The sequence below is a fragment of the Ochotona princeps genome, chromosome 11 (genome assembly GCF_030435755.1).
Source record: "Ochotona princeps isolate mOchPri1 chromosome 11, mOchPri1.hap1, whole genome shotgun sequence".
Lineage (NCBI taxonomy): Eukaryota > Metazoa > Chordata > Mammalia > Lagomorpha > Ochotonidae > Ochotona > Ochotona princeps.
In genome coordinates this window covers 26431821-26453768 of record NC_080842.1, presented here as the reverse complement: position 1 = coordinate 26453768, position 21948 = coordinate 26431821, and the positions used below count along the sequence as shown (strand labels likewise).

Here is a 21948-nt window from a genome sequence, read left to right as displayed (position 1 = left end):
AGGATATAAGCAAGGAGATGGAGGGGAAGTGGAACAACTGGGATATGAAATAATGCCATATGGGATGTTGGCACTTTGAGATAGAGGATTTGCCTTTTCAACCATGACACTGGCCCCAAGACTGATATATTTCCTTTTAAAAGACTGTTAAGTTTTTGTGGCAACCCTTCTGTCCAATTACCTTAGAGCATCTGAATTGATTCCTTTTATTGGAAAAATTTAGCAAAGCAAACAATCTATCCAAAAAAAGAAACATTAAATATTTTACAATGCATGAACGGATCCCTGCTTGTATGGCTTGCCTGTACTATTTTTATGGATGTCATTGAATGCTGTTTTGTTAATGGCATGAGAGTTAACATTCTAGTTTTATATTGATGCATGTACAGTGTGGAAGTCATAGTGAAGATGCTTGCGTGGGAAGCTCTGACTCTGACTGGGTCAGTCTTTGTCAGTCATGTATTTCAACTTTTGTACAGTTTCCACCAATGTGCAGAAAGCAGAACTAGCCCAACTTTGCTGGAGATTCATGCTTTAACTGTGTTTAAAAGAAGATAAATACCACAGGATATTTGATCATCTATGACATTTCGTTCTCTTTTTTATAGTGGCAATGTTTTCCCTTTAACGCAGCTGAATGCCTTTTTCTTAAGAAGTTACAAAAAGAAACTGTCATGAATTATGATTGGCCCAAAGGAACGGTCAAAGAAGTATAGGAAATGTGAAGCCAAAGGAACTGGTTCTGAAAACAGTATTTAAAGGATATATGATAAATCTGTGTTTTTATGTAATTCTAAAATAGAGGGATAGCCAGGGCTTTCTTAACATTCTGATTGAGAGCCATTCATCCGACAAGTCATTTTCCCTTTAGCAAGCTGGCATTGAGGCATCCTTTCTCGTTTCCATGTGAGAAGACAGACTTCTGTCATTAAGAACTGAGCTTCCAGGTACAAGGACCTGAAACACCGTGTGTTGAGAGTCATCACTTTGACTAATGGAGGATCCCGACCACATCTCATCCTAAGCACCTCTTCACAGTGTGTCATTTTTCCAGCCCAGTTGATTTTTGATGTATCTCACTTTCATTGAGGTGGAAATTTCATCACGCGTCTATGCTTTTTGAGTTTTTCTTAGTGTTTGTTTGTAATAGGTCTTATGGGTGATTAGTTATGTGGATTGTAGCATTCCTGGTGATGGGAACTTATCTTAATTTCTCTCATGAAACCTCTCATAAACTATGCCTTAAGCCAAGGGTTGACCTTGTTTTTTATTTAAACATACCTTGTTGAAATTAGTCGATGTACTTTTCACCACAACTTAGTGTGAAAATTAATAGCTGAAATTATTCGCATTAGCTCCCATGTATGAACATTGGCCTTTTCAACTCTGCAGATTCACACATTGGTTACTATGCTAGGGCATGCCACTGACAGATTGCTCCACTAGGCAATATCAGATGTCAGGGTTTTACTAAAGCCCCACTGAACAATATTATGACATAAGAGTAATATTTCTGATACTTCATCAGACGATAATTTCTGCCTTAAAAGCTTTCACATGAGAATTGATATATTACCCATCATTTCATTTTGCTGAATGTGGCTGCACGTAGCTGCCCTTGCAGTGTACAGAGTGTCATCGGCCAGTGGACAGATTCATATCATGCAGAGCTGGTCTTGAGTCCTAACTGTGCTGCTTCGCAGTGTGGTGACCCTAGGTGAGTTACTTAATATCCCTGGGTCTAGCTTTCCTTACGTGTAAAAAGGGGCTGATAAAGAACTTATTTAATGAGAGAATTAAAAGAGGTAAGACATATAAGATAAACATTTAGTGAGTGCTCAATAAATTTTAGCAATGAGCATTAAACTTCCAGTGTCTGTTCACGATTTTTTAGGTATGCCAGGGTTTTAGCATCCTCAGATTGTGTATGATAATTTTTGGTGGTTTAATTTTTAATTTGAAAGTTTCTCAATTTGTTTTTATGTTGCACAGATATATTCTGCTCAACCATTATTTTTTGAGAGATAAATTTTATCGCAGTAAGAGTCAAGGAGACCTCTGAATGAGCTTGGATGATTTTGTTGTAATAGGTTCCTCACTAGAACATGAAAATCTAATTATTCAAGAAGAAAATTGAAAATACAGCATGAGGACTATAGAGGACTGGCAAGCCATAGAAGTGCACTGAGCCAATGAACTGAACCTAGGAATGGCAATTAGAAGATGGCCTGTGGACAATCTAGAATTTTCTTTTGCCTTTCCAAATAATTTGAGTTGTTGTAAGTGAGCTCCTGTCTCCTTTGGGTTTGTTTGGGACACTGAAGTTCACAGATATCAGACAACTTCAGGGATCTCTGAACACCTACTGTGTGTAAGGCACAAGGGTACAAGCTATCAGAGTACATGTTGCTGAGGGGTGACTGAATTTTGAAATAGAGATGCATGTACAGTAGCTGAATAGAAAATGATAGCACAATAAAGCTTCAGTTACATTCTGTATCCTCCTGCTTCTCCACCGTTGTACTCAAAATAGCACACCATCTGAAAGAGGAATGATGCTGCTAAAAACTGCTCTGCGTGGCTACAAATGGGAGACCTTGATGGTTTGTGTGGATCTCTTATTGTCCCAGATCCATTTTCAGCCACTGTGCCTTGGTGTATTCATGCACTGCACATGAATGAGAGATACTGCAAAAAGCTATAGCAATCTGTCAAAGGTTTTCTTCTTTATTCTTTTAAAAATATTTTTAAAGATTTATTTATTTTACTTGCAAGGCAGAATTTCAGGGAAGGAGAGACAGAACTTTCATCTGTTGATTCGCTCTCCAAATGACAGCAAAGGCCAGAGCTGAACCGATCTGAAGTTGGAGCCAAAAGCTTCTTTCATGCCCCCCACGTGGGTACAGGGTCCCAAGGACTTGGGCCATCCTCTGTTCCCTTCCCAGGCTATAAGCAGAGAGCTGGATGGGAAATGGAGCAGCTGGGACATGAACTGATGCCCATATATGATACTGGTAGTAACAGGTGGTGGATTAGCATGTTATGCCACCAGGCCAGCCCTGTTTATTTACTTTTAAAAATTATTGGAAAGGCATAATCACATACACAGTGAGAGAGAGGGAGAGAGAGGAGATAGAGATCTTGCAACAGCAATAGCCCAGGAGCCTAGAACTCAGTGCAGACCTCTCACCTGGGGGAGACAGTGACCCATGTACTTGAATCATCTGTCACCTCCCCAGTGTTCATTGCATGCAGCTGGTTTGGAGGTGAAGGTCAGACTTAATCCTAGAGTCTAATTCTATGTGAGTGACCCAGGCAGTCCTTCATCTGCTGGGGCTACATACAGTGCTCACCCCCTCTTCTCTTGTCTGTCTTGTCTTTGCCCCTTCTTTTTCAACCTGGAGGCTTGGTTTGCAGATGGTGTGCAGCTTTCAGAAGGCTGAGCTGGGCTGGGTGTGAGCGTGGAACCCTTTCTGCCACTGAGCATCTCATTGCCACCTCCAGAAGTCTCTCCATATTTACTGACACACATGTGGTAGAATGGCTCGCAACTGTGGGAGAGGCTGTGGATAAGGCAATGCATGCTGAACTCAAAAAAGCAGCAGGTTGTTAACAAATCCCAAATCCTAGAGGTCAGTGAGTACAGAGTGTGATTAGCAGATACTGTTTTATTCTTCTCTTGACACTGGAAGGCATTGATTTACTGTCAAGATAAGTACATTATAATTGTATGTGACTTTTTGATATTGTTTTGAGTCTTACTCCTTTCAGCATGTCACCAAAATGTTTACTATTTCAAACTGTATCATGAACAGGATTGTGGAGAATTTGTTAGTCTAGAAAATTCGATGTGGTCAGATTAATAAAATGTACTTGCAGTGAGCAGGTGCAGCAAGTGCAGAGGAGTTCACATTCTGTTTGACTGATACTTTAGGCATAATTCATCACATTTTGCTACAAATTTTTGACTAGGTGCTTCAGTTTTGTGCCCTGGTTTTCTTTCCCCTTTAAGCATCTTTGCTTCTGCCCAGCTACCCTTTTGTGCTTCTCAGTTTGGGCCTGAGGTGAAAGGATAGTGACCAACGGGAATCAAAACATTCGTTTTAATTTCTGTGTATGTGTCCGTGTAGCACCCAACGCCACAGTGGTGTGTGATGCTTAATTAACAGAAGCAGGTTTCATGCTTTTACTTGTAAGGTGTGGAAGGCAGCGATTGCCATCCTAGATGTCCTATGCGGTTTAGTAATGGCAGGGGGGAAAGGAATTCTCACCATCCTGTCATGAACTCCCTAAGTTCTGCAGATCTGACCAAAGGAGAAAATGAGCCGGACCTCTTGGGAAATGGCTAAGGCAGCCCATTGTTAATACAAGAAGGTCTGGCTGTGTCAGGCCCTGTCTAGTGGAGCGGTGGGGAATCTGGCTGGTCTTTGTTCCTTTACTATCAGTAAGCTCCACAGAGCTGTACTTCATGCCCCCAAGGAGAAGAAAGAAGGTTCCCTGGTGTGCCCCCAGGAGAGTGGTAAGCCATGCTTAACACTTGAAATACATTTACTCAGTCAAGTGTGCACAGACAACCAAGTGTGCACAGGCAACTTATTACAAGAACAGGCATGAAAAGGCTTATAAATTATGTTTTATAAGGTTGTGGTAAGTGAATCATCTGTAAATCTGAGTCTTCTTAAAGATATTCTTCAGAGAGCTTATAGCAAGGTATTTTAATAAGAAATTGCTTGATCATTATTTAAATATTGTCTATTTATTTCCATTTGTTATTGGGCTGATATTTTGATACTCATGGCATTCCCAGGCAAGTTTGAGGGAAGCTGTGTTGTACCCAAGAATCCCTGCAATTGTGTAGTGGTAAATTGCATCACTTGTGTAGCGAGCGCTTCATCTGCCCAGGGTTTCATGGTTTTCAAGTTGTACATATGCGAAAGGTTCTGTAGATAAAGTATGGGAGGCAAAAAGACATTAGGTACATTAGTTGAAATTGGCATCGTGTTGCCAAACTGTAATAAGCCTTAGGGGAGCTCAGTGTTGAAACTACTCAATTGAACGCAGCAATTTCCCATAACAATTTAAAAGGCCTGCAGGCATGCTAAAGTCATAGCTGGATCTTTCAGTTAACACTCTGTAACATGACCCCAAAGTCTCATTTACATCACAGCAATTAAAATATATTCCACATTACATGTTTACTACTATATACTGTGAAAATGGTCCAATGCAGTATGGCTATTTTCCAAAAATAATCACAGAACTCTTTATGGTCACAGTTTCTTCTTTCCAAAGTCGTTTCATTGATACATACTTGTACCTGGAGGAAAATGATGATTATGACACGGTAACAAGGTGGGGTGGGGAAGGAGGTTACAGTCTGTGCTAATAATAACTAGTAATCATTGCAACTTGGTGACCCAGTGAAATCAGTGTCGGACTGGCTCATAGGTGACAGGTGTCCATTCTGCAAAACAATTGCTGTAATCAGTGCTAATTGGCCCCCCACTGGTAGTTACAAAATAAAGGGACCAAAAATTAAATGAGTGTTAATAAATCTTCCGGTTGTGGAAGTGCCACCAGGAACAGGACAGAAGTGCCATCCCAAGGTCCAGAGAGTGATGGGAAATTTTGGTGGCACCTAACTGAGGAAGGGATTTTCATAAATGAGAGAATCCTTCCCTTAGTGTTCTGTCCAAATCAAATTAAAATCCTCCCTGCAGGTTGATTCTAACTACAACTGTTAACTGACATCATAACCATTTTGTAATGAGATGAATAGTGAATTAAATGACTACAGCAAAGCAACACTGGCCAAAATAAGATAATATTTTCTCCACAGTGACTCCTGCAGCGTAGTCATGCTTGCCTCCTGAAGACACATAGACCAAAGTGGCTTACTCCAAATTGTTGCTGCGGTTTAGTATTTATTGAGTAGCCACACTTTACTAGCTTACCTTGAAAGTGTGGTTTTTTAACAGTTGTCTAGAATGCATCATCCAGGTATGAAAGACAGTGGCAAAAGTCCAGCTTTCCCACTTGGCCAGCAGTCAATGGGAAAGCAAGGAAACTGAATTTCCCTCTGTGCCTGTAGGAACACTCTTGCTTTCACTGCCCTTTTGTGGTCAGGAAGAGTGGAGAAAGAATCCTGCTTCAGCAGACATCTGAGAAGGCAACATTTTTATCTATTGCATAGGTCCATTTTCATCCTCTGGCTGCGTTTATAACTGCCATTAGTGGCACTATGAAGAAGTACTAACCCCTCTTTAACCCTCCCAGTACACTGGTCTGAGTGACAACAGAACAGCCTGGACCACAGCCCCCACTTATCCTGAGCAAGTATCCTGACTGCTAGGTTGAGCTGTATCTATCTGACCTATAAAAAATAAAAACTTTTCTCTTGAAATTATAAATTATGCATGTTTTTGCCTTTGTGATTGAAAGCATCCAGGAAATCCAGAGCCACTAGATCATTGGATATGTGGTTCCTATTCTCACCTGACTGTTGGGCAGCATTTATACAAAGTCATAAGATTTGAATATGTGGTACTTATGCACTCTAAGGTATATGGTGAAACACGAGATGTCAAAACATGATCCTTCAGTGTGAGCCTACACCTAGTCAAGTATAGTTATATATCCTCAATACTGCTTTATTAAAATTAATTTTACAACCATAGAGAGCTGACTAGCCTGGGGCAGGTGTATAGTTGCCACAGCGAGCTGAGGGTTTCCTCAGGTCTCAGGACCCGTCCGATGCTTAGGATACACTGGGAAGGCGTTTTGAAACTCTGGAGCATTTCTGGGCCCCACCAGTCACTCCTCGAGTATGTGTACTGCCTGGAGAAAATGGGGTCAGGATATCTGGGTGTCCACCTGTGTCCCCTCACTGCACAGGGGAGGCAATGTGGGGGACACACACCCCCATAGCTTGGAACTAGAATTGCCTACTCTCCAGGGCTACACGAGGAAGGTGCCATTTGGCTGGCTTGGTGCTTTTCAGACCCCGATGAAAACTGTCTGGTGGGCAGTAGACAGAGTATATGTTTATTATAGTAATTTTGCCTGTAGGTTACAGAGGCATGAATAACTGCACTTACCCTTTATTCTCCAGGTACTTGTGGGTAGTTATCAGGTCTGCACCTAGTTGTTACTAAAATAAACCCAACACAGTTCTTTCAGTCGACAGCCTCTTAATCAGTTTTATTGCTCCTCTTGAAAGTCCTGCCATTGTTTGCCTACTGCTGTCTACTATCAAGACATAAATATTTGGTTAACACTGTACTTGAAATCATATTAAAATTATTGGTACAGGGGTTATTTTTTTTCTCATCTGAGAACATAATATTTTTAAGTAAAACAAGTTCAAAACTCGGATTTCATTCACATAGTTTGGCAGAAAGTTGACTTAATTACGGAAGTGTAAGCTCTTCCTCTCAAACTTGTAGAACTGAGCTTCGATGTGTTTTTCTCAGCCCAGCCATCTTGCCCAGCTTCAAAAAGTTTAAGCCAAAGCAGTGGACGTTGTTCTTGGCCATTGGGCAGTGTTCTTGATTTAACTATAAGTAACTGACCTCTGCTGGGTACTCATTATGCTATGTGCTGAAGATACTTTATTTTCTTAGTATCTCAATAAAAAAGGTATTGGCATATGCCTTTTCGATCATTGAATATAGGAGATCAAGCCTCAGAGGGTTCAAGTAGACTGCCTAATTTCATAAGTCACACTAATGTTTTAAAATTTACTTGTTTTTTATTGGAAAATCAGCTATATGGAGAGGAGGAGAGACAGAGAGGAATATCTCCCGTATACTGATCCACTCCTCAAATGGCCATAACAGCTAGAGCTGAGCCAATCTGAAGCCAGGAGCCTCTTCCGTTTCTCCCATGCAGGTGCAGGGTTCCAAGGGTTTGAGCTGTTCTCGACTGCTTTCCCAGGTCACAAACAGGGAGCTGGATGGGAAGCAGGGCTGCTGGGATATGAACCTGCACCCATATGGGATCCTGGGCATGCAAGGTGAGTACTTTAGTCGCTAGGTTACTGCATTGGGCCCAGTCATTGTAAGCTGTGAAGCTGGACCTTACACAAGGAATTATCTGAACAGAACCCCTTCCTTGTTTCCTCCCAGGTTGTATTAGTTTTGTTTTTTTTAATTTGAAAAATCCACGTTAAAACTTGTTGGTATGGAATCCTGTTTCTCCGAGTCTGAGATCTGTTTTCTATGAAGACTTTAACACAAGGCCAACTTCCTGAAAGAGATAGTGAAGATGTTAGCAAACTCCAAGTTGTTCTCTTCCTCAGCATGAAAGGAGAAGGCTCGTACCCCAGGGTTTCATTGAGTGTCATCAAATAGACCTTAGTGGGCTAAATGGCCACAGGTCCAATTCTTTTTTCTTTTTTCTTTTCTTTTCTTTTCTAAGATTTATTTGGTTTTATTGCAAAGTCAGATAAATAGAGAGGAGAGATAGAGACGAAGATCTTCCATCTAGTGATTCACTCCCCAAGTGAGTACAATGGCTGGTGCTGCGCTGATCTGAATCTGGGTGCCAGGAACCTCCTCCAGGTCTTCCACGTGGGTGCAGGGTCCCAAGCCTGTAGACCATTCTCGACTGCTTTCCCAGGCCACAAGCAGGAAGCTGGATAGGAAGCAGAGCTGCCGGGATTAGAACTCGTGCCCATATGGGATGCCAGTGCGTGCAAGGCAAGAATTTAAGCAGCTAGGCCACAGCACCGGGCCCTGCAGGTCCATTTCTAAACCAATCACCAATGTTGTATGCAGGCAGCTCCTAGACCCAGGGTTGGAGTTTGTTCTACCTGTGAACTGCTTTGGACCTAAAAGGATGAAGGAACATTTATTCTAAAAACTACATGGGAAAAAACTAGTATGAACATGATGGCTCTTTACTTTGGTGACTGTCTCAATGTGTAAAGTATAGGCAGGAAAGCCTCTCCTGGGGTACCTTCCCCACAGGGGACAGGGGGAAATCAGAGGGTGCAAAGCCCACGAGGCCCTCTGCACATGCTATCACAGCGAGGGATGGTTTATTTCTTCCTTCGCTTTCTTCCCCAAAGAAGCAGCCTGAGCATGTTTTTAAAATAGTCTAACTTCTTGGTCTTGAATGTTGTGCCCTTCCCCTCACTTGAATTTCACTGGGTCTGTGTTTTTGCCTCCACCCACGGCCCCACCACCATTACTGCAAGCTCCACAAATTCAATTATCATGACATTTTTCAGTATGACAACCTTCATTATCTTTGTTATTACTAGATCTGTTGATATCCTGACACTATGTGTTAAAGTCTTTGCTGACACATTGATCTATTCCCCCACCCTTTTGAATTTTCATTGAATCCTCTTTTTTGTACTAAGGGTTGGAAGTATAGTCCAATGGGTAAGAGTAGAGATCTTCACTCAAAGTGAGATTTTTTGAATTCTGCTCGGCTGCTTCATGATTCTGTGACCTTGAATAAGTCAGCTCATCTTTCTGGAGATTGGTTCTTCCGTGAATATGGGATTTGTAATTCTGACTTAGGAAGTTTGCTGTGAGGATTAAATGAGGTCATATATGTAAAGCACCTGGCTTATTTTAAACAGTCAATAAATAATCAAGATTGAAATTAATAATTTATCAAGGAGCTTTTATGCCCACTCTTAAGGAGAATATGCGCCAGCACTTAGGAAAATACTATTAGCTCTTCATTTAAGAGGCTCCCCGAGTTGCACACAGCGTTGCTACTGCCGTTGGGTCAGGGAAAGCCATCTTTTAGTGACAGTTATGATGCCGCAGGCTTTGGTGTTTGTAATCTGTCCAGAAGCTTTGCTTATTTTTTCTCTCATTATAGCTATAGCTTTGAATTTGGAGTTGATACTCCACAAATCTCGCCATTGGGCAAGTTGCTAGAGGAATAGGAAGAGCATCATACGGGACTGTGAGCATCAAGCTGCCCATGGCTAGCTATATGACTTGAAAATCTTTGTTCCCTTTCAAATGTATTCACCTGCAAAGTGGTAGATAGCATGTGCTTCCTGTGTTGCTCTTAAAGGTAGAAATGCAATGTATAAAATAGCTAATGTGCAAAAAATGTTTCAAAAATTGAAATCATCATTGTTACTGTATATTTGTGGCTCACATGTCCACTGAGGTGAGCGTGTTCAGCTGAAGATGGAATTACCAGATTCAGTCAGAACAGCTGGTTGGGAATATCCAAGCTGGCTATTCAGTTGTTTTTTTATTTAGCGTATATGGGAGACTAAAAGATACCACAGTGTCTTTTACTTGACACAATCCTTGCCTTTCCTTCTGAACCTGATATTATTACTGGCAAAATTTTCAAGGGCTGGCTCATGCAGAGGACCGATGAGTACAGTGGTGGCCTCCATGTTCCGGGTGCTGGGTTAGGTCATCATAGGAATGCATAGATAGAGAAGATGGGTATTGTTTGATCTGGACAGGCAGGCAGACAGATTGCTTACATAGTATGCAAAAAGTCTATGAGCTTGGAAAGCTGCATTTGGCTCGGCTGCTTTGGTTTCTGAAGAACCTCTTCCCATGTGCTCTAACTATAGCTGTTATGACCTTCCTATAGTTAATTCATGCCCTTGTAACTACAGACTATGTAATATGAATATATACATATATATACACATATATATTATTATTATCTATTAGAAATTCCTTCGTATTTTTTAATCACGAAGAAGGGAATTATTTTTAATCTCAAACCACACAAGTAGATTATTTTATTTACTTTAAAATTTTAGATTCCCACTTTGCTGAGCACATTAGTGTCAGTATCTTTTTTTTTGAAAGATTTATTTATTTTATTACAAAGTCAGATATACAGAGAGGAGGAGAGAGAGAGAGGAAGATCTTCCGTCCAATGGTTCACTCCCCAAGTGAGCCGCAACGGGCCGATGCGCGCCGATCCGATGCCGGGAACCTGGAACCTCTTCCGGGTCTCCCACGCGGGTGCAGGGTCCCAATGCATTGGGCCGTCCTCAACTGCTTTCCCAGGCCCCAAGCAGGGATCTGGATGGGAAGTGGAGCTGCCAGGATACGAACCGGCGCCCATATGGGATCCCGGGGCTTTCAAGGCAAGGACTTTAGCTGCTAGACCACGCCGCCGGGCCCTGTGTGTCATTATCTTTTTATGATTACTTCCATTCTTGATTTTTCTACTGCATGTAAATATTTTTTTAAATAGCTCTTAATGATTTGATGAAATTTAAACTACTTTTCATACAGCCAAAGACACTGTTCTATTTTCCAGTTTAAAATTTTTCTAGTATTTACAGTTATTCAGTAGCAATTTTAGTATATTTATTTTATTAGCTATGTTTACATATGGCAGTGCATCTATTTCCATTTATTTTATTATCCATGGTTACATATTGCAGTGTGTGATAAATCACAAATAATTTTGAATGGTAAAACAAGGAGTTCCCTATTTTGGAGAATGAAGATAAGTAATCTTTACTAACATGAAAATGTTCACAATATGCTAAGTAGAAATGGATTATAACGTTATATAGAGTAAATACATAGGAAATCTTCAAAATATTTATGGACAATGTGCATGTAATGAAAAATGCTTTGATTTTGACCTTTTTTGTACAAAATGAACTGAATTTTTAGCTCCAGTTCCCATAAATGTTTTGAAGTTTCTCCCTGATATAGCATTTATGCACATTCACACACATTCCCATCCACAGCAATGCATTAAAAAGTATAAAAATATGAACACCATAAAAGAAGCTTTTTTTTTTTTTTTTGCTTATTTGCTTTCTAGTTTGCACACGGAATAAATATCACCTGCTCAGTGCACATTACAAATCGAAGGAGAGCAAGAACTGGGAGTGTGAACCAATGGTTATGGCTGGTCTCCCGTTATTTGTCTCGGAAGTCCCTGTTCATCCACACACTCAAGCCAGAAACCTGCTCTCTGCACTCTCCTTTGCCTCACTCTCGTTTCAGCCCGTCACATCCATGCAAAAACACCTGTAACCACTTCTCAAGTCAGTCCACTTCTCTTAATCAGGCTCCTTAGTCCAAGGTCATTTTCTTGTCTGCTCTGCTACAAAACCCTACCAGTGACTCTTCCTGCTTCTGGTGCAGATACCCTTGCCTGGCTTCCTCACATTTGAGCCAGAGAGATCTATATATTTTACCATTATTAATTAATCTATCTATTTGAAAGGCACGGAGAGAAATATCCATCTGCTGGTTCATTCCCCCAATGGCCACAATGAACTAGTCTGAACCAGACCAAATCCAGGAGCTTCATCCAGGCCTCCCTCCTGGATGGCAGAGGCCCAAGGGCTTGAACCATCTTCTGCTGCTTTCCCAGGCCGTGAGCAAGGAAGAGAGCAGAAGTGAAGCAGCCAAGACTAAAACTGGCACTGCTGGCAGGCAGGCAGGCAGCAGCTCAACCAACCAGTCAGTGCACAATGCCAGCACCCAGAGAGATGCTTCGAAACTGAAGACCTGAGGGGTTATGTTAGTTGCTTCCTTACAAACCTTCATTGATAGCATTACTGGTGGATGATGAGTAAAGATGCTTAACTTGCCCTGTGAAGTCCTGCTTCTCTCCTGTAAGTTCCTTCTGGGCTCATCTCCTGCCTGTCACCTCACAGACTAGACCCAGTTCTTCTCAGTCCCATGATGTTTGTCGGAATGTGTGATTCTCAGCCCATCCTACTGGCAGCCCCTTCCCTGTGCACACGTAAGTTATGCTGTTCGATCTGTGACATGGTCCTTAAAAGAGGAAATTTTACCCCCTACCAGGATATTTGATAATATCTAGAACCATTTCTTGTTTTGAAGTCTCTTTCTCTTGCTGAGTCATGTAAATCTTGACATTTAAAAATACTTATTTTCATTTTGTTTGAGAGGCAGAGAATAAAAGAGACGTTGCTCATCTGTTGGTTCATTCCCCAAATGCCTGCAACAGCAAAAACCAAACCAGACCAAAAACAGGTACACAGGACTTAATCAGGGTCTCCCATAGGGGTGGTGAGGACACAGTCCTTGAGCCACCACTTACTGCCTCCACGGTTGTACTTTAGCAAGAAGCTGGAGAAAGTGGCCAAAGGCAAGACTCTAACACAGGCAGGCTGATGGGGCATGCAGGCATCACACGAGGCTGCATTGCCACAGCATCAGACCCCAGCCTCTGGGGATATTTTTAATTGGCATCTAGTGGGAAGGCACTAGCAGTATGGCTGCAGATAGCACAGGCAAAGCGATCTATGGCCTTGCAGATTTTCAGCGGTGCTGTGGTTGCGAAACCTGCCTGTGACTCCTGTGAAGTAATTCTTGCTGCGGCCTCCAGGCTGCCCCTCACAGCCACGTGCTGATCCATGCTCCAGAGGGACCCTCTGCAGTCCAGCAGGGTTTTTCTGCAGTGTGCCTTCCCACCAGATCTGTCAGCTCTGTCTCTTCAGCTTGGGAGATCTGGGCTTCTCTGGGTTGTGTCTCTTTGTGCCACAGACTGGAAATTTCACAAGGCAGTTAGCAGAGTCTTAAAGGGCTCCTCTTGTGTGTTTCCTGTCCCAGGGCTCATTGTCCTTATCTGATTGATGTCAATGGCTTGAAAACTGTTGGGGTCAGATACTTTGTCCAGTTCATTGTTCTCACTGACATTGTTTCAGGCAGGAGGGTTACCCCATCTAGACTGGATGCAGGTACTGACTTTTTATATAATATTGTTACGGGATGTCTATATCCTGTCACATTTAAAGAAATTGATCTAGATAGAAACTTTATGCACAACCATTAATGTTTATTATTGTTTTCTTTGGAGCAGTATCTTCTCAAAAAGCATCACCTGTATTAGTCATAATAGACTCTGTCTAACCCATATTTTTAACATGGTTCTGTGTTTTAACTTTGTATCACAACCAAGAGTTAGATTTTCTTGCATTCTGCTATTTGAAACCATGAGTGCAAATTCTAATTATGTTTTCATTTAGCCTTACAAAAAATCCTAATATGATTTCATTTTTGCACTTAATTATTTCTTTGATTTGTAAATTTGCCTCAGGGAATACAATTTCCTCTAAAATGAACAATAGCAATTGATTTCTTCTTGTATTCAATTGACATTTCTCTAGCAATTCAGTAAAGGAAATAGCATTCAAGGTCGTGTTTACTGTTTGATTCACATAACTTGTGATTAATCATAAATGCTAACTTACTAGAGAATGTACAAATGCTAAGGTACAAAAGGTAAAAATTTGTTAGTACTTAATACCAAGAATTTAACTTAGATTTTTTCCATCAAAATGTGTTGAGATAGATTCATTCTTCTCGGAGGTCTCTTTAGTACTTTGGCTGAGTTTTTGCAAACGATGATAAAGTTAGCAAGACAGTCTGTGTAAAAGATACTCAAGTTACCATTCCAGGGTTTGTAATTTTTATAGAAAATAGATAACAGTGGAAGCATGAGTGAGTTTAACTAACAGCTTACTTAATCTTTTGGGTTTGGCTATTTGTTTAAATCACTGTGTAGCTACTTAAGCTTCTGGAATTTTAAAATTATAACTGATACAGGATTATTTGTTACAGGGCTGATAAATGATAATCACTGGCTTGAAGAGTTTTACCAGCGGATAACTCAGATTAAAATAGGGTGACTTTCTAAAGGTGCAATTAAAAAATGTTCTGTTAAGATTAGAAAAATATTATGAAGCAATATGATAATGTTCACTCCTCTGGCTGAGTGTTGAAGGATTTTAAAATAACATCTGAAATAAAGAATATGCTCAGGGAGCCAGCAATCCCATATGAGCACCGGTTCATGTCCCGGCTGCTTCACTTCCCATCCTGCTCCTTGCTTCTGGCCTGGGAAGGCAGTGGAGGATCGCCCAAGTCCTTGAGCACCCGTATGGGAGTGAGAAAGAAGCTCCTGGCTCCTGGCTTTGGATCAGCTCATTGTGGTCACTTGGGGAGCGGGGAGCGAGGCAGTGGATGGATGGTTTGTTTGTCCCTGTTCTCTGTAATTCTGCCTTTCAACTAAAAATAAAATAGCTTTTTTTTTAAAGAAACTTTTTTTTATTACAAAGTCAGATATACAGAGAGGAGGAGAGACAGAGAGGAAGATCTTCCGTCCGATGATTCACTCCCCAAGTGAGCCACAACTGCCGGTGCTGCACCGATCCCAAGCCGGGAACCAGGAACCTCTTCCCGGTCTCCCACATGGGTGCAGGGATCCAAAAGCTTTGGGCTGTCCGCGGCTGCTTTCCCAGGCCCCAAGCAGGGAGCTGGATGGGAAGTCGAGCTGCCAGGATTAGAACCTGCACCCATATGGGATCCTGGGGAGTTCAAGGCGAGGACTTTAGCCTATAGGCCATGCCGCCGGGCCCAAATAAAACAACTTTTTAAAGGATGTATTCAGCCCTAAAACTCAGGTCTGTAAATCAGAACTGCCTGTCCATTCCTTCAATCAAATATTAGCCCAAATGTTCTTGACCTTATGAAGGGTTAAGTCCTGAGAAACCCATCCAAAATTGAAAATATACCCAAGCTCCCAGGGCTGATGTGGCTCTCACCATTGCTGGGGAGTGTCGATCCACATCTAGCTCTCACAAAAAGGTCACAATTCAAAATTAGAAGTGCATTTCCTACTAAAGGCGTTTCACTTTTGTAACACCCTAAACTCAAAAATCATAAGCCACACTTATCCTAAGTTGGTAACCATCTGTATTGAGAAAAAAAATATATAACACAAGCTGCTTTCAAGACCAGCTGTGATATCCAGAGAAGGATTGTGGTTCTGACTGAGTTATTCTTCAAGGAGTGAATGAAAACCCAATCAGCTTGGGTTTGTCGTATTCTTGCAATTGCCAGTTTAATCAAGAGGTTTTGGCTGACCCATCCTATTAGCTTCTCGTCCTTCCAAGGCCCCGCCTACTGATGCAGCTGAAGTTCTTCTCACAAGTGCTTTGTGCTGAGTGTGCACACTGTGAACCCTGCTCTGTGTTGAGGACTGTGGAGCCCTCCTGAGTTCAGTTCAGACCCACGTACGCAACTACATTTCCTCACCTTCTTGTCTTTAGCTGTGAGTGGAGAACATGGAAGACAGCCTTTTGAAGTCTCATTGAACTCATATTGACTCTCATCAAAAGCATAGCAGCCATGGCAAACCTTACAGTGTAGATTAAATTCTTAAGCAGTTTGAAGTCTATTCAAAATTGGGATGACAGATACAAAGCACTGTTTATTATTTTGTGCCTCTAACATCAAAACCATGTCTGTCTTTGATGGTATATTTGAATACTATATCTTGATTTATCACAACACTGTAGAATTGCCTTAGAAAGAAAGAAAATTCAGCTCTTTGGTCTAGAGATGTGCTATAAAGCTCCTCTAAAATTGTCCTTTATTACAAATTATTGTCCTTTGATTGCTATTGATTTATAAACCTTGGTAATATCACAAAGTTTCATCTTTAATTATGATATGTTCATATTACCATATTAATGAACTTAATGATTATCTAATTTGCAAGATTATGAAATTGTTGCATTAAAACTTTTCAGTAAAGAGAATGTTTCTCACATTGAAAAGTGAAAGTGCTCAACACCCTCAAACAACATAATTGGGTAAAATTTTCTCAGCTTGAAGATTACAACACTTGTTTTTAAAATAGATGTCAATTTAAGGCGAGAAATAAAACTTTTGTAATGATTTTCAGTGCCATATTTCTGTTACTAAAAATGCTTAAATTTTATTTTTCTGGTCAATTGAGTTTTCTGATGACCACTTAGTTTGTAGCCATCTATCCAATCTTTTCTCCAAAGACAATCAAGACCACTCAGAAAACAAAATTTCCTTTCAATTCGGACGTTTTTATCCATTGTACCAAAGGATGAAATCACAACAATTTAAGGATCTTAACTGGCTTTATCTTGCAGTGGTAGAATCGGGCAGGGCTTCATTCCGTCAGATAGAGAGCACATTTCACGGGACCAGCAGTGGCATTTGGTTTTAGAGACAGACAAGGGCTGAACAAAGCAGAAACAAAGGACAAAAAGCAAATTGGTCATTTCAAAGTTACTTTCTCTGTAAGGCAGTGACAGGGAGATAGAACAATGGAGAAATAACTGGTGGGTAATATGGGGTTACCTCAGGTTACCTTTGTGTGAGGATTAAATCAGAGGGAATCTCATTATCATGCGGATTGAAACTGGCCTGCCTAGGAGACTTGGCTGTTATCGCTCTCTCCCAGATTTCTCACAAGGTCAGATAACAACCTATGTTCTCGATGGTGACACAGAACCTCTGCAGGAGAGGCTTCGTGTTGATTTTTTGTTCTAGTCCTTGGGACCTAGAGTGAGAGTCTCCTCCGCAGCACCGACCTCCCGTCATTTGTTTGCAAGGGCTCCATTGGACCGAGGCTTCCTGGTCTTCTAATGGAACTCCTGCCTCCTAGGGCAGAAACACTGCTGTATTCATTCCTGTGTCCTCGGTACTTGGAAGAACACCGAATATGGCTCAGTAGTCGCTCAGTAAATAGTCAGCGGAAGTTACTTCTGCTTAGGGAACTACTGAAATCTACGTGCTTGTTTTAATCCAGGTGTGTGAAAATAGTCTCTGCTAGCATACTTTGAAATCAGTTGCCCTATGGATTGCTATAGCAGGAGAAACCCAGTTTCTTTCTTTAAAAAAAAAATTTATTTTTACTGGAAAGTCAGATATCAGAGAGGAAGAGAGACAGAAATAGCTCCTGTCCGCTGATTCATTCCCCAAGTGGCCACAATGGGCCGAACTGAGCCAATCTGAAGCCAGGAGTCAGGAGCTTCATCCAGGTCTCCCACGTGGGTGCAGGGTCCCAAAGCTTTGGACCATCCTCTATTGCTTTCCAGGTCACAGGCAGGGAGCTGGAAGGAGACTGCAGCAGCCAGGATATGATCTGGTGCCCATATGGGACTTCAGCCACTAGGCTACCATGCTGGTCCCAAAACCCAGTTTCTGTTAAGAGCTATGAAAAAAGCCAGCTGTGAGGCCCGGCATGGTGGCCTAGCAGCTAAAGTCCTCACCTTACATGCTTTGGGATCCCATATGGGCACCAGTTCTAGTCCTGGCAGGCTTACTTGCCATCCAGCTCTCTGCTTGTGGCCTGGGAAAGCAGTCGAGGACGGCTCAAAGCCTTGAGACCTGGAAGAGGCTCCTGGCTCCTGGCTCCAGATGGGCTCAGCTCCAGCTGTTGTGGCCGCTTGGGGAGTGAATGAACAGATGGAACATCTGCCTCTCTTTCTCCTCCTCTTTGTATATCTGACTTTGCAATAAGTAAATCTTCAAAAAAAGAAAAGAAAAGAAAAGATCGGCTGTGGTGTAGGGGGTAAAGCCACAGCTTGGGACAAATATCCCATATGTTCTGGCTTCTCTGCTTCCAGTCCAGTTCCAAGCTAGTGGATCAGGGAAAGCAGAAGATAGCTCAGGTGTTTGGGAGCCCGCCATTCATGTGGGGAGACCCAGATGTGATTCCAGGTTCTTGCTTTGGGCCTGGCTCAGCTCTGGCTGTTACAGTCCTCTGGGGACTGAACCAGTGGATAGAGGATATCTCTTTTCTCTGACTTGAATTTTCAAGATAAATAAAGATTAAATTAAAGGCTTTTGGAAGGATTCATAACTCATGATGGCATGAAGCAGAAGGGATCACTGAAAAACACTTTTAAAAGTGAAATCACGTTCATGGACAATAAGGAAAAGCTAGAGGGATCAACATGCATTTTTAACCCCAAAATAAAATATAAAGGCACGAAAAAGTTCAGGAAAAATACCTATCATGAAAACTCTGTGCATGGATTTCAAAATGTTCGTACCCTGGTAAACTTAATCCCACAAACCTTTTGTAACTCCTGCTTTGCGTGGCCGGGCTCAACTCAACAGAGAAGCTTGGAATCAGAGCTCAGAAGCTCTATGTGGGCAGTTTGGGTTGCAGAGGGTACCATTTGCATGAAGAAGAGGTAACCTGGTCATTCTCAAGCTTCGGCTAGAGCTCTGCCCCTTTCTGTAGCTGGCTGGAACGTGCACATCCACACGGGAGAGATACTCAGGCCGTGTCTCACCCAGGAAGAGTGACAACTTGTTGACAACTTCCCTGTAAGCGGAGTTGACCAGAGAGGCAGAGCCAGCCAGAGACTCTGGAGCTGGAAGCACTCTAAGGAGTTGTGTGTGATGTGTCTAATGAGAGCTGGTGCAGAGGAGGGGGAGAGGGAAGGAACGCCTAGTGGAAGAAAAGATCTCCATACAAGTCACAGCCCTTGAGGGTGTGGAACCTAAGACAGGACCCGGGGCCAGCAGAATCATTTATTTCAAGTTGATTATGGAATCGCGCAAATAAAAAGTGCGTTTAAGACTGAAGCAGTGTCATGTGGGGAAAACTCTGAGAGCTAAAGACAAAGCCTTTGGGACCTTCAGATAAAAGACGAGGACAAAATGAGAAAGAATAAAGACAGGGGAGAACCATTTAAAATGCAGATTAGCCCTGGGCACTCTTCTCTTCCAGTCCCTGAATGTTGTGTAGCAGAGCCTGGCTTCACCCACCCTTTCCAGTCTCAGTTGAGCAAATGCAGGGTGGAGACAAACACAGTTTGCTCCTTCTAACTTATTCTTGCTACCAGCAGTTGCAGGAAATGACCCCATCAAATTAGCCACTTGAATTGCGTTAAATATCAGGATAGCTCTGATTAAATTCTGTAGAAGAAAATGCATTTTAAGGAGAGGGCTGTGTGAGGGGGACAATCTTTTCCCACAGTTTGAGGTTCTTTTAGTTTTTTGGTTCTTAAAACACGAAATTTGTGCCCTCTGAAGGAAATTTCTTGGTAGAAACTATTTAGAAGATGTTCGATGTGTGTCAGAGTTTCAATTGTAAAAAAAAAAAAAAAAAAAAAAAACTCCCAGTTTTTTCCTTCTCCGATGGAAAAAATGGGGGATAATGGTGAGGGAGGAGTGGCATAATATAACTTTTGAAAGGATAAGAAAGGCAGTTTATTTGCAAATGGAGAAACTGCTCCATGAGCAAAAACTTTCCCATTGTGGAAAATTTAACTATTGAAGCCAATTTTTTGCGGGTTTATACAGTGCCATTGGAGCTGTGCTTAATTTTCCTTGAGTAATGTGACAAATCAGATATGCAAGGGCAGTTCATGAAGTTCATTGGAAATGGAATTAAGAGATGTTTATTAGGGTGCAAAAACTTTTGAAGTCCTCACGTATTTCTTTTTCTCATCACACACATTTTTGTGAAGTTTTGAAAGACCTCACTGTCCATGGATTTTACAGGGGTTTTTTTGGTACCAAAATAAAGTTACTTTTGAATTCCAATTTCTGTGAAATGTTTGGTGTTCCTGCCCCCTTCCCCACTCAGTAGGTTAAAAAACAAACACCCAGAACCGTCAGTGGCAGAAACCATGCCTTGCCTTTTCTTGTCACGGAATAATCCACACTGAGCTTTCAAATACTGATTTCCTGTTGCAAGTGAGTTTCCTACATAAACAATACTGTAGTGTCCCACTCTCCTGCAGATTAAAAGAGTAGTCAGTTTGCAAAGGAATGCTATGCTGACATCATCAAACCCTTTCTCTTTCCAGCGAGGCCAATGAACATTTAACTCGGAGCATAATTTGCGACAAGCAGGACTGATGTGTACCCAGAAGGAATGAAGTATGGATGTGAAAGAACGTAGGCCTTACTGCTCCCTGACGAAGAGCCGGCGAGAAAAAGAACGGCGCTATACCAATTCCTCGGCAGACAATGAGGAGTGTAGGGTCCCTACGCAGAAGTCTTACAGTTCCAGCGAAACCTTGAAAGCTTTTGATCATGATTCTTCACGGCTGCTTTATGGAAACAGAGTAAAAGATTTGGTTCACAGAGAAGCAGACGAGTATACTAGACAAGGTAGGTGACTGTTCTAGTCCAGCAAGCATGCTCATAGGTTGCTAACTTAAGGTGTACACGTTTCCTGCCACAGGGACAGGATTTTGATGTCCTGTCCACAGGCTGTGATTTCTTGCGCTGTTGCATAAACACACAATATCCCAGAGTAGAGGAAGAAAGCCACCAACAATCACGGTGGCCTCCAGACACAGGTCTGGCCAGGAAGAGACTCATTCTGCAGCCTCCCCTCCCTGTTACACCTGAGGTTGAGGTTCTGCACATGGCCAAAATGTTCGTGCATAATTGTGCAGCATTGACTCTGGGCATGCACAGATGTTGTCTCAAGAGTTAGAATTGGAGCAAGCAGAGCAGGAAGTGCTCTCTAGGAAACTTCTCATGCCCTAGGAGCTACTATGCTGGCTACTCTGGGGACTGTCAGCGCAGCTGCCGGTGTCTGCATCTGCTTCTGTCTATAAAACCCTAACAGGAGAGGATTCAGCCTCTTGTTTCTTGTGGACAGCTCAGAATGTTGAAGTCATGCCTTAACATCTCCTGTTCTCCCATCTGCACTGCAGTTTTATGCTGTGACCTGCCCATATCCCACCAGTGCAATAATGAATTCTGTAGCTTCACTTCATAACCCCAAACCTATTAAGGTAGAGGCTCATTTTAAACTAATTAATTTTTAAATGAATGCAGGGTTGTATTTTGTTGCTTCTGCCACAGTGTTGAAATCTGGGCGAGCTTAGTACTAATAGAAAAGCCCTCTTCCATTTGTATTGGACATCAGAATCACCTTGTTCATAGCATCTCTTTGCCATTTGAATCAGATGAGGAAAAGGGAAATGAATTTCAGTAACAAAGAATGCATGCATTCTTTTCCAACCCTTTACTGGCAATGTGACCAGTTGGATATTGGACAGGAGCAAATTTAAGAAAAAGTGATAATGCAATAACTTACTCAAAAGTTTGACACCTTTCCACAGTTCTCTGCAGTGTGGAAAGAGCCATCCTTACAAAGTGGAAATAGTGTGCACACACCCGAACCAGTTTGCATCAAAGAAAATCC

The 21948-nt window shown here is 41.9% G+C and overlaps 1 protein-coding gene across 6 annotated transcripts in view; it reads left to right on the top strand.

Moving 5' to 3' along the window:
• The window catches only part of TENM3 (teneurin transmembrane protein 3), a 614727-nt gene that overhangs the window by 145299 nt on the left and 447480 nt on the right, over window positions 1–21948 (top strand). For all 6 annotated transcript variants that reach the window (XM_058669959.1, XM_058669958.1, XM_058669964.1 and 3 more), the window contains one exon: window positions 20594–20900. In XM_058669959.1, coding sequence (XP_058525942.1) covers window positions 20669–20900 — 232 coding nt within the window. In that variant the 5' untranslated portion in view covers window positions 20594–20668. The remainder of the gene's footprint in view (window positions 1–20593; window positions 20901–21948) is intronic.